The sequence below is a fragment of the Euleptes europaea genome, chromosome 21 (assembly GCF_029931775.1).
Source record: "Euleptes europaea isolate rEulEur1 chromosome 21, rEulEur1.hap1, whole genome shotgun sequence".
Taxonomy (NCBI): domain Eukaryota; kingdom Metazoa; phylum Chordata; class Lepidosauria; order Squamata; family Sphaerodactylidae; genus Euleptes; species Euleptes europaea.
The window spans coordinates 9,668,542-9,681,132 of NC_079332.1; the positions used below are offsets into that span (position 1 = coordinate 9,668,542).

Consider the following 12,591-nt stretch of genomic DNA (forward strand, 5'->3'; position numbering starts at 1 on the left):
TACTTTATAGTCCAAAGGCCATTTATCATGAAATAAGGATTCATTTTTAATTACGCAGCATGAGGCTGTATAGTCATGCAATATTTAAATTTTCTGGTAAGTGAATTCCAGCCCTTCGTTCACAATGTCATGCTCTTCCAGAGGTTTCTGTAAGACTATTTGGGACAATTTTTCTATCTCGGAGATATCATCGTCACAGATGCTTGGTTTTGCAGTTCTCAAAACTGCGGATTTGTGCCTGCAGAGATAACATGCCTCTTCTTCGCAGCAAAAACATTACAAAATAAACATACAGAGTTGATGGAAAATACTTTAATCCCATTGTCCCCTTGCAAATCTACTTACCAGAACCAACCCCTTACCCCTTGAGTGCCAAGTTTCAAGAAGTTCAATGAATAGAAGATTGTTTGGAGTGGAACAGATCTGCACAAGGAGCTAAGTGTGAGGAGGGAGGGACAAACAGTGAAAATTAAAGAGAAACCTTTTGAGCAGAATACCCCACAAGTCTTGGGAACTTTGTGTGTATAGCCTGAGATTTATCATATTATTCTCTCCCCGGAGGAGAGAACCTATAATGGCAGCAGGCAGTCAAAGAGTCTTGAAAACCATGATCTAAAAGAGCCAGCGTGGTGTAGTGGTTAAGAGCATTGGTTTGGAGCGGTGGACTCTGATCTGGAGAGCCAGGCTTGATTCCCCACTCGTCCACATGAGCGGCGGAGGCTAATCTGGTGAACTGGGTTTGTTTCCCCACTCTTCCATACGAAGCCAGCTGGGTGACCTTGGGCAAGTTACAGCTCTCTCAGCCCCACCTACCACACAGGGTGTCTGTTGTGGGGAGGGGAGGGAAGGCGATTGTAAGCCGGTTTGAGTCTCCCTTAAGTGGTAGAAAAAGTTGGCATATAAAAACCAACTCTTCTTATAAATCTAGTCCTACTGACTAGTGGTTTAAATCAATTTGATTTAAATCCACCCTGATGCAGTTAGAGGATTCACACATCATATTGTGCCTCTTTCTACCTCCACCAGATCTTTACCTGTGCCGCTGGATTATTTGAGACTTGCAAAAGGGTTTCGCGTTCTCCCTTCCCTTTGTCGGATCTTGCCTGCATTTCCCCCCTCGGCATTATCCAGATTACTTTCTGCGTACTACATCCGTCGCGTGGCCCAATTCCTCTGCTGAATTTTGTTTAAAAGCCAAGAATTTCCTGCCCCACTTTCTGTCCCCCCTCCTGTTCTTTTATAAAGGCCTTCTAAACCACTGCTCGGATTTACTCGGCCTGCTCCCCTTACCGAGATAAATCCGGTTTGTTACCAGACCACCCCCAAAGCCCTAATTGGCAACATCGGTCCAAGCACATTTTCTTTATTTCCCTTTTTTGATCAAAATCTGGTCTTCAGGCCTCAGGTGCTTTTGCTTTGTCTGCCTCCCCTTTAGAAATTGCAACCACTCTCCTCTTTCGATGGAGGCGCCTCGCCGTGCCGGTTAACCACAGGGACCGGCGCAAGCAATCCATTACTCGGGGAGAAACTCGGGCGGCCGCTGCGCCTGTTAACGTCAGGCGGTTGTCCATCAGGGCTTTCTGGCGCCTCTGACCGACATTTCCAAAACGGAAACCATGTCGAGAGGTGATTAAAAGGTAATGATCGGCCGCGGTTCGCCGGATCCCCGTGGCAAGCGGTGCAGGGCCGCTCTCTAGATTTAGTTGTTGCATTTCTTTCTCGAACGCAGAACGCGAGGGCCTCTTCGTGGTTCTCCTTGGACTAGATGTTCCAGCCAGGAACACCCTTGGGAAAAGCTGAGGGCCAGTGGCTACAGAACTCAGCGTGGTGTAGTGGTTAAGAGCGGCGGACTCTAATCTGGAGAACCGGGTTCGATTCCCGACTCCTCCACGAGCGGCAGACTCTAATCTGGAGAACCGGGTTCGATTCCCCGCTCCTCCACACGAGCGACAGACTTTAATCTGGAGAGCCAGGTTCGATTCCCCACTCCTCCACATGAGCAGCAGACTTTAATCTGGAGAGCCGGGTTCGATTCCCCGCTCCTCCACATGAGTAGCAGACTTTCATCGGGAGAACCGGGTTCGATTCCCGACTCCTCCACATGAGCAGCAGACTTTAATCAGGAGAGCCAGGTTTGATTCCCGACTCCTCCACACGAGCAGCAGACTTTAAACTGGAGAGCCGGGTTCGATTCCCCGCTCCTCCACATGAGCGACAGACTTTAATCTGGAGAGCCGGGTTCGATTCCCCACTCCTCCACATGATTGGCGGACTCTAATCTGGAGAACCGGGTTCGATTCCTCGCTCCTCCACATGAGCGATGGACTTTAATCTGGAGAACCGGGTTCGATTCCCCACTCCTCTACATGAGCAGTAGACTTTCATCGGGAGAGCCAGGTTTGATTCCCGACTCCTCCACATGAGCAGCGGACTTTAATCTGGAGAGCCGGCTTCGATTCTCCGCTCCTGCTGGGTGACCTTGGGCCAGTCACATTCCAGTGAGGTGTAATGGTTAGGATCTGGGAGGCCCAGGTTCGAATCCCTACTTTGTTATGGAAACTTGCCAGTCACATTCTCTCAACGTAACCTACCTCACAGGGCTGTTATGAGGATAAAATGGAGAATAATCTAAGCTGTTTTGGATCCCCAGTAGGAAAATATGTGGGATATAAATGAGGAAAGTAATTTTTTGCTTTAGAAGTTGGAAGGGACCACCAGGGTAATCTAGTCCAACCCCCTGCACAATGCAGGAAATTCACAACTACCTCCCCCACACACCCCCAGTGACCCCTACTCCATGCTCAGAAGATGGCCAAGATGCCCTCCCTCCCATGAACTGCCAAAGGTCATAGAATCAGCATTGCTGACAGATGGCCATCTAGCCTCTGCTTAAAAACCTCCAGGAGAGCCCACCACCTCCCCAAGGAAGCCTGTTCAACTGAGGAACCCATTAGAAAATTCTTCCTAATGTCTAGAAGGAAACTCTTTGGATTTGATTTCAACCCGTTGGTTCTGGTCCGACCTTCTGGGGCAACAGAAAACAACTCGGCACCCACCTCTCTATGACAGCCCTTCAAGAACTTGAAGATTGCTTAATTGTATTGATGTTTTATATATGTATTTAAGCTGCCTTGGGGTATGTTTGGGCCAAGATGTATGTAGGGCGATAGTAGCGAGGGGGGCATTTTTAAAGCCACCCATGGGCCGTGGCTTTCCACACTACTCTTTGCAGATGAAGGAACGACGCCCACGTTTTCATACATATGAGAATGTCTTTGAGTGATTAATATGTCAGGCTGGCTTCCTGGCAGACCCCCACGAATCGGGAGACCATCTGCCAGGCAGCAAAACGGCATCTCCAAGGAATGCCCTGAGAAGCGCAACACTCAAGCACCGAGCCTTCTGCATCGACCCCAGCAACGGGGCTCACCGGCACCAATTTTCGGCAGGTTTCAATAATCAGTTTCCAGAACAGCAAAGAAATATCTTTTTTCCCATGTCTTTTGCAGCGGCGATACAGCTGTCTCAAAAGAAAGGAGGGGGGGGGAAGAATGATTCACTTCCTCTATAACCGTTGATCTAATGCTTAGTTCATTCAGGAAGTGGAATTTCTCGGACCCTTGCCAAGAACAAGCCAACTCAACATAAAGCTTTCGAAAAGCATGAACACATGCAAAGCGGATTGCGTTCAAAACGGGAGAGAGGAAGGGTTTGCATTATTCTCTCCCTGAAGAAAATGCTGATAGGTTGTTGTTTTTTGGGCGTTTTCCTTTTGAAGTTTTAATGTATGGTTTCGGTTTCAGCGCGGCTGAAATCTACTTTGAGTACTCGCCTGAAGATTAGGTATAAACATCCAAATAAAGCACAAATGCTAAAGTAAATTTTAAAAGATTATATGTCTGATAAAATAACAGCCCCCCAACTAATTACGGTTGCCAACTCCAGGTTGGGAAATACCTGGAGGTTTTTGGGGCGGAGCCTGAGGAGGGCGGGGTTTGGGGAGGCACTTTAATGCCATAGAGTCCAATTGCCAAAGCGGCCATTTTTCTCCAGGGGAACTGATCGCGGTCACCTGGAGATCTGTTGTAATAGCAGGAGATCTCTGGTAGGACTGCACTGCCAATCTGCTCTGCTGCCCATAATCTTGGCCGTGAGCCCTGAGGTCATAACTCTGGATCCCCCTCTTCCTGTTACCTGACTCTGTCACCTGCCTTCCTGCCATGTGCTTACAACCTGCCCCATGGAGTCTTATAATATATATCGCACGCCTTCCACACACACCCCCATCACACACACCTTTGGCAGTAATAAGCACAAATTGTTCTTTTTTAGGACGGCCGTGATCAACACAGAATTGCTTTTTGTGTGTGCGCGCATTCACTGCTGTTACAAGTCAGCAGAATTCTGTGACGGAGGCCATCGTTGGGACTGGTGATATTCTTTCCTTCTTACATATCTTACAGCCCAATATACGGCTTTGTGTTTCTACCTGACAGGTGTCGCCGACACCTTTGGCTCTGCCCAACAGCCGCATGAAATCAAATCAAATCGATTATCAAGACAATGGGTCCCCAAACACAATATGGCCGTTGCAACGGTACTTCAGAACAGCATTTATATATATAAAAAAAAGTTTATAAACTCCTAAGGAAGATGAAGGTTATCCATCAGTGTTAGGAGCATTTATTCATTCCATTTTTGAAGATAGCTTCAAACGACTTTGCTTGTGGTATAGTGGTTAACAGCGGCAGACTCTTATCTGGAGAGCCGGGTTCGATTCCCCACGCCTCCTCATGAAGCCTGCTGGGTGACCTTCGTCCGGTCACAGTTCTCTCAGAACTCTCTCAGCCCCACCTAACTCACAAGGTGCCTGTTGTGGGGAAGGGAAGGCGATTGTAAGCTGCATTGAGACTCCCTATGGTAGAAGAAAGCGGGGTACAAAAACCAACTCTTCTTCTTCTGCATCACATGTTGAAAATCTGTGTCAAAGCACTGCAACCATGAAACAGGCACAGGAGAGAAGGGCAGATCCTACTCGCCGAGGCCTCAACACCTGATATTTTGGAGGTCGAATGGCCTCATTGGCACCTCTAACGCCAAGGAAAACTTTAGAAGAATCTGGTTTGGTGAGAGGGTAGAAAGTAGCTGCAGACACAAAACAGACTCTCCTTTTACGAGCGTCGCTGCAAATTCACAGGGCCTTTTGCCAGTCCTGTTCATTTCAGCGGGATCTGCTCCTTGCTGGGGCGTTCTATCAGCACACAAACAAGCAGGCTCAGATGTTTCAAAACAGCGGTTTATTATTAGCGGCACGTTTCAAATCAGAGCCGCTTTTCACCAAAACAATGGGAGTGCAATTTAAAAATATTATTATTTAAAGCTAGAAAAGTTGCAACGCTCAAAACTTAGTTAACATCTTAAGCCCAACCTTCCCCGGCGCTGGTACCTAAATAACCCTCGGAATACTTCTGCATCCTCCAGGAAGCCCTGAAAAGGAAACATGAGTGACTCACCCTTGCATTGGCCTGCGTACAACATTAGAAAAGGTTTCCACACTTTTAAACGCCTTCCACGCCTTTTTTTCCTGAGCCTTGGAGAAGGCACAAGTCTAGGAAATGCAACTAAGCTTTTCTCCTTTTGGTGCTTGTCAGAATGTGTGAAAGGGCTAGGAGTGCAGCCCGATCAACAACCAATGAAAGCGATCGTACCCCAGTTGCCCGGTGCAAGTTCGGTACTCGATTTGCCTTGTTTTGCAGAGAGACTGGACACACAAAATAGGAATACGTTAACACAACACAAAGCAAGTTCTTAGTGGAGAGATAACAGTATAGGAAAGGCTTGTACCGCGTACAGTTCCTGAAAGGGATCCTTTTTCTTTAAGAGCTGCAAAGTAAGGAGACAGGGTGGCCAGTTATAAGCCCATGCCCACACTGGGCAGAATCTTCCCTCCTATGCAACCCTTAAAGGCACAGGAACATCCTCAGGGTCCGGTGAACCTTTGCAAAAGAGAAAACTGTACCTTAAAAGAGAGCCTGCTTCTGCAGGTGTACTTATGATACTGCAAATCTTACATCAGCCTTGCAAATAAATTACTAGCACCTATAGTAGTCATTTGTGACACTAGAACTGTTTATAAAGCTTGTCTGTCTGGTCACCTGGGAGCCATTACGGCTCGCGCTGGGCGATCGGTGAGGTGGCCACATTAAACGCGTTTTTACCTCCCGGCAGCTGAGAGGCAAACAGCTCAGCGGAGATTTTAGCGCTTTCAAAATACGCCGGGCGGAGAGGCGAGCTCCGCGGCGGTGTTGAAAAATGGCGTGCTGTGCAGGCCTTCGATTTGAACAGAGATTGCCTCATTAGGCTACAAGGCTGTTTAATAAACAAGCCCTTGGCCCTGCAACTTCCTAAGCCCGCCGACCACTCCCAACGATGAAATCTGTGGAGACAGAGGGACGACTCAGACCGGCCAAGTGACGGCTGAATGGCCAGAGATGGAGGCACTTAAAAAACAACAACAACCCAGCAGTGAATCTAACAAAGCCCCGAGTTTGCCAAAATGTTTTGTGAGCAAGCAGATCTGAAAGCGCGGCTTTTAAATAATCGCTCCGGTCCAACAAAGGCGGATCCCTTTCTTTTTTGCTTTTGCAATGCAGCACCGAATCTTCCTGGTCAGAAGCCGGTTCTCGAGACCCTTAAATGGGGTCACGCAACGCTTCTGGTACAGTGAATCCCCCTTGGCCTCTAAGGGGCAACATACATACCGCCACTTCCTCCCAATGCAGTTAATGGGCCCTCTTGGGGAGGATGGTTAAGGTCTAGGCATGAGGAAGACTTAAATTCCTCCAGACTTAAATTCCTTGGAGTGTTTCTAAAGGGCCTAGATCTTTCTCCAGATCCAGAGAAGTTGCTCTTCCTTCTATCAGTCGCCAATCCTGATGTTTCCTACAAAGTGTCTACTCTTTGCTTTAGCTGCTAAGAAAATCCGAGCGAAAGCTGTTTTTAATCAGGGAACATATTTAAATACTAGTCTCTGTTGGGCCAGACTGTTCTAAAGTTATTTTAATGTTATTTTATGTGATTTTAATGTTTTCAATGGATTGTGATGACCTTCGGCCGCAGGCAATAAACTTTATCAATGACCATAAAGCTGTTTTTATGCATCTAGGATTTTACTGGCTGGGTTTTTAAAAAATTATTTTGACGTTGTGGATTTTGGCTCGTTTTATTTTCCTGAGATGCCTCAAGCAGGTCTCTGAAGAGGTGGTGTAGAAATTAAATAAATATTTAATTAGTTAATAGACATTGACAAGCATTTTGGTGAGTCCCGGCATGCTAAGACTAGGCATAGACAACAAGCAAGCTTTTTTTAAAAAAATAATCCCCAGCCTCTGATAACCAAAGCATCTATAGGAAAAGCTGATTTTAAAAGCCACACTCTTGACATGCTCTGCTCCTAATTCCACGACTACAGCCTAGCAGTTCAAATTCTTATTCTGCACCCTGAGCTCATACCAAGTCCTCTGGAAATGTCAACAGTCTCTGCCATTTGCAAAACTTTGGCTTCAAAACAATATTGCAGCTCCGATCTCTTGCACGCTTACTTGGGAGTAAACCCAAATCGGGCTCCCAGCCGAGACACGTGCAAAAAAAGGATCGACGCGCCACCTTTCATGACATGAAGGACAGACGAAACTCCTGTTGACTTTAAAAGGCCCACGGTCTGGGAAGGTTTGGCTGAGGGCTGGGAGATTTCACCCGGCGAGTTTGTTATTACTACCTACAGAAAACTCTGCATGAGTCTTCTTGACGAACTAGCTTCTTTTTTTAGAATTGCGGACTGGAAAATGCAACTTTAAAATTAAAAAAGGCAACTTTTTAAAGCAAAATACTGTTTTCGCCTCGGCAGATCCCTCTGCAAGGCCAAGCTAGGCATGATCCCGAGAGATCCATGAACAGATCTCGCCAGTTCTTTGTTTTGCAAAGGGAAGCAGCAGCCACAGAAGTCAGATCAGGGGTTGTGGGGGCTGGGTTTAGCACTTCCAAGTTAAAAAAAAAAAGGAGCCGGCAACATCAATCTCCGAACACATCTGGCACAGTAAACTTGGGCCACTTAAAACAACTTATCAATTATAATCACTTATAACCCCTTGTTTTGAGATTTGTCCTCCCCCCCCCCCTTGGTGGTTTTAACCATTTCTTTCCCTGGAAACGTACATATTTGCCGATCAAAACGGTTGGTTTCAATCGGCAAAGTCACCCCAGGTGGGAAGGATTAACCCCCCCCCCCCCAAAACTGGTTTTGATCTGAACTAGTAATTCCAAATGGGCAGAGGCAAACTAAAAACGAGAATCCAACGGCACCGTGAAGATCAACAAAATGCATTCTGGGATAAAGATTAAACTTAGGCTGGAACGAATTTTAAATCTTTTAAGACACTGCCCGACTTGTGTTTTATTTCTACCTGAACCGGGGCTCTGCATAAGCCCTTTTATTTTAACAAATGCTGGGAAGATTCACCCACAGACAATCCAACATCACGTCCGGCCAAATTCTTTGTAAGAGCTTTCAGGATCAGAACAAATTCCCTCCCTCAAAAAGGCAGCTTATGTATACACTGATGCTCTATGTTTCAAAGAAAGCCTTTAGGCACAAAACAAACGAGGAAAGTCCTTATAAAAATAAAGTGCTTTTTTTTTTTGGTCTCTGGACACGTACTTGGCCACACGTCCCTAAAGCAACCTACCCTTCGAATATACCCGGTTCCTTTGTATCGTTTCAGAAAGACGTTTTCATTCCCCGTCCCAAAACACCACCAAAACCCACACTGCTTCTTTGTCGTTCCTCCTTGACCTCGGTATCACGTCCTGCCTTTTTCAGGCCCTTTGGCCAAAAGCCCAGCAACGTGATGAACACCCTTCCCTCGATTCCCAGCTCAGCCGAAAGCATGCACTCCCACTTCAAATATCTGAAGTGGGGAAAGACACAACCCTCGCTTGCGTATGACAAAGCGGCCATGCCAATCCCAAAGTGGAGCAGCTCTTACGCCCACTGGCCTGGTGAAGCCTAAAAGGGCTCTTGCACTGAGAAGATACCCCAAGGGGGGGGCACAGATTGCACATCCCCTCCCCCCGCAGCGTTTGCCTTCCAGCAGGACTTTCAAGGATCCACTTGCTCAAAGACAGTTTCACACCCCCAAGGACGCGGGCCTTTTCCTTGACATCTAATCCCAGAAACAAGCAGCTGGCAATGCGGCCGTTTCCACCTCGAACCTCGACAGTCCCGTCAGACCAGTTCCTAAGAATTTATCAGGATCGAGGTACGGGGCCAAATATTTTTTTACCCCAATTTGGCACTGCTCCAGTCAGGACTTCAGACTAGCTCGTGCCTTGGTTGTGACGACCTTCCGGCATCACCCCGTTCCAAAGCAAGTTTTATCCACAAGAAGGGCGCGTGACATTTTCTTTTAAAAGGCAACCTCCACACTGTCTGACCAAGGATCGGGCAGGGAAAGAGATGGAGGGAGGGCTTTATCTCTATACCCCCCCCCCCCCGGAATTGCTTTTACCCCTCTGGGCAGGGGAAAGTGTATAAAAAAGGGTATAAAGCAAGGAATAACCACTTTTTCCAGCAAGGAAAGAACAAGGGAAGAGAGGGTTAATTTTTCCCTTTCTCCCTCCTTCCCCGCACTATTCTACTCCTTCCTAAAGCAGAAGGTGCAAACTTGGGGAAAGGGGGGTGTACAGAAGAAATTGAAACGTGCAAGTGAACCCTGCGAAAGCCACGCTGGGGAGTCTTTACCATCTTTTACATGATTGTCAGAGCTGTGCCTAAGCTGGCAGGCTTACAGGGCATTCCTAAGGAGAGTTACTCCAGGGTAAGCCTACTGAAATGAATGGGCTTAGACCGGAGTAACTCTCCTTAGTCACCTGCCCTTTCCTCCATGATGCCTCAAAGGGAACTCTTTATCGGGCCGGAAATATCCAAGAAGGCACGTATTAAGGTATGAACCTATTCCGGTTAAGGCCCCAAACTCCGGTACATTAAACACTTAGATGAAATCGGCTCAAACCATTCTGATCGGCTGGAACGTGCCCAAGACCGCCGATTCCCACAAAAGTCATGTTTATATTGTAAAACATAAGTACACGGTGAGCTGCTTCTGAAAAGAGGCATTCCCCGTGGGGAGAGAAAGCAGGGAATGCCTCTTGCACCCACGGCAGATTATCCAAGTCAACCGTGTCTTTCCCCTCCTTTGGAATGATTTCTCTCTCTTAATGGATGGAGACCAAGTAGAAGCAACGCATGGCAAATTACAAGTATTCCCTCCTGCGTAGAACAAGGAACGCCTCTTCTCACGCCACGCCTGCTCCAAAGAAGCGCGTACAGCATTTAAAGTGTCTCTTTTTGGAATTATTTTTCCCGATACGTCAATGTCCGTAGAATTAAGAACCGACTCGAACACGTACGACAAACCCACAAAGGTCAACCACGTGAACGTGACCGACTCTTCTATATAGGGATCCCACGACATATAAAGCTGCGCGCTTATGTTCAGTTGCATCAGAGAGCGCGGGATGCCGTCTCAGACGGGATGCGTCCTTTGGTACCCGTGGCCGCTGTACATGCGGATGATTTTGGGCGCCTGCCGCCAAGTGTCCAGGAGGTGGGCGGCCACCCGGTCCAAGGTGGGTCCCTCAAAGTCGGCCAGCAGGTTGACGGGCGCGGCCTCCTTGAGGAACTTGGGGAGGCCCACGGCTTCAGGGAGGGCGGGGTTGCCCAGGAAGACGTGGCGCAGGAGGTGTCTCCGCAGGCCCTCCGCCAGGAAGGCCACCAAGTCCTCCAGCCTCTCCACCAAGAAGCGGTCGGCCCAGGCCTGCAAGGGTCCCCGCAGGAGAAGGGCGAGGAGGGCCGTCTTAAGGACGTAGGAGGAGAGGACCCGGCCCCACTGGGCGGCCAGGGGCTGCTCCAGGGAGCGGCCCCCCAGGTCCCGGAGGCCCTTGAGGAGCTGCAGGCACTTGAGGTGGCAGGCGTCGGCCGGGGCCTGCTCCCGCAGCCAGCTCAGCAGGCGCTGCTCCTGCCGGGAGACGTCGAGGGTCCAGAAGGCGTCGGGCCGGGGGTCAGGCCAGGGGGTGAGGTAGAGGGCCTCGCCCAAGGGGACGGCGGGGATGAGGCGGACGGCCAGCGAGAGGTGGCAGCAGACGTAGTCGGAGCAAGGCGCCACGTGGAGGGCCAGCGGGCGGCCAGGCCCCACGGCCAGGCTGACCTTGGCACGCTCCTGCAGGCGGGAGCGGACGGCGGCCAGGCAGCGCTGGACGTGGCCCTGGAACCAGCGCTGCAGCAGCGCGGCCGACAGGTGGCGCTCGCCCCCCGCCTCCACGCACAGGGCCCGGCTCAGCCCGCCGGGGGCCACCACGCGCAAGGCCCCGCGCCAGGTGCCGCGCCGGCCCTCCTGGGGCTGCAGGTGCAGGGCCAGGCCGGGCGGCAGGCGCAGGGGCAGGAGCACGTCGAAGGCGTCGGGGCTGCGCACCTTGTGGCCCTCGTAGGCACTGCCCACCCGCACAAAGTCGCCGCGCAGGGCCAGCCGGCCGGCCGCCTTGCCGGCGCGCAGCAGCTCGCCCAGCACCAGCGCCACGTGCGCCTTGCTGTGGCCCAGCACGTGGGGCGAGAGGCGCAGGCGGCGCTCGTGGAAGGCCTCCAGCGGGCCGCGCCGGCCGGGATCGGGACCCTGGGCTCCCCTGCGGCTGCCTGGGACGGGGCCCTCCACTGGGGCCCGGCGGCGGCGGCCGCGCAGCCCCACGCAGGCCAGCAGCCCCAGCAGCAGCAGCAGCGCCGCGCCCTTGGGCAGCGCCGTCGAGGCGCCGTCCCCCCACCCGCCGCGCATCCGCAGCGCCGGCCACAGGCCCAGCAGTGCCGTGCAGCCGCAGCAGGCAGCCAGCGGCCAGAAGACGCGCACGTTCAGGCGGTAGGCGCTCATGGCTCAGCTGTCCGGGCGGGCCAAGAGTGCCCCTGAGCTTGCGACGAGAGCCTCTGGGGCTGGAAAGAGTGCCTCTGAGCGTGGAAAGAGAGCCTCTGAGCTTGCGACGAGAGCCTCTGGGATTGGAAAGAGAACCTCTGAGCTTGCGAAGAGCCTCTGAGCGTGGAAAGAGTGCCTCTGGAATTGGAAAGAGTGCCTCTGAGCTTGCGAAGAGCCTCTGAGCGTGGAAAGAGTGCCTCTGAGCTTGCGACGAGATCCTCTGGGATGGGAAAGAGTGCCTCTGAGCATGGAAAGAGGGCCTCTGAGCTTGCAACGAGAGCCTCTGGGGTTGGAAAGAGAGCCTCTGAGCGTGGAAAGAGTGCCTCTGGGATTGGAAAGAGAGCCTCTGAGCTTGCGAAGAGCCTCTGAGCGTGGAAAGAGTGCCTCCGAGCTTGCGAAGAGAGTCTCTGGGATTGGAAAGAGAGCCTCTGAGCGTGGGAAGAGTGCCTCCGAGCTTGCGAAGAGAGCCTCTGGGATTGGAAAGAGTGCCTCTGAGCATGGAAAGAGGGCCTCTGAGCTTGCAACGAGAGCCTCTGGGGTTGGAAAGAGAGCCTCTGAGCGTGGAAAGAGTGCCTCT

General features: G+C 50.8%; 1 protein-coding gene across 1 annotated transcript; it reads right to left on the reverse strand.

Annotated features, from left to right (window-relative positions):
* Positions 1-10,583: 10,583 nt before the first annotated feature.
* On the reverse strand, positions 10,584-11,975 carry ITPRIPL2 (ITPRIP like 2). Its single transcript, XM_056866600.1, has one exon. It carries the CDS (start codon positions 11,973-11,975, stop codon positions 10,584-10,586), a length of 1,392 nt encoding a protein of 463 aa, XP_056722578.1.
* Between the last annotated feature and the right edge of the window lie 616 nt (positions 11,976-12,591).

What these genes read in the sequence shown, in the direction of transcription:
- ITPRIPL2 (XM_056866600.1), bottom strand. Translation starts at nt 11,975, where the DNA reads ATGAGCGCCTACCGCCTGAACGTGCGCGTCTTCTGGCCGCTGGCTGCC.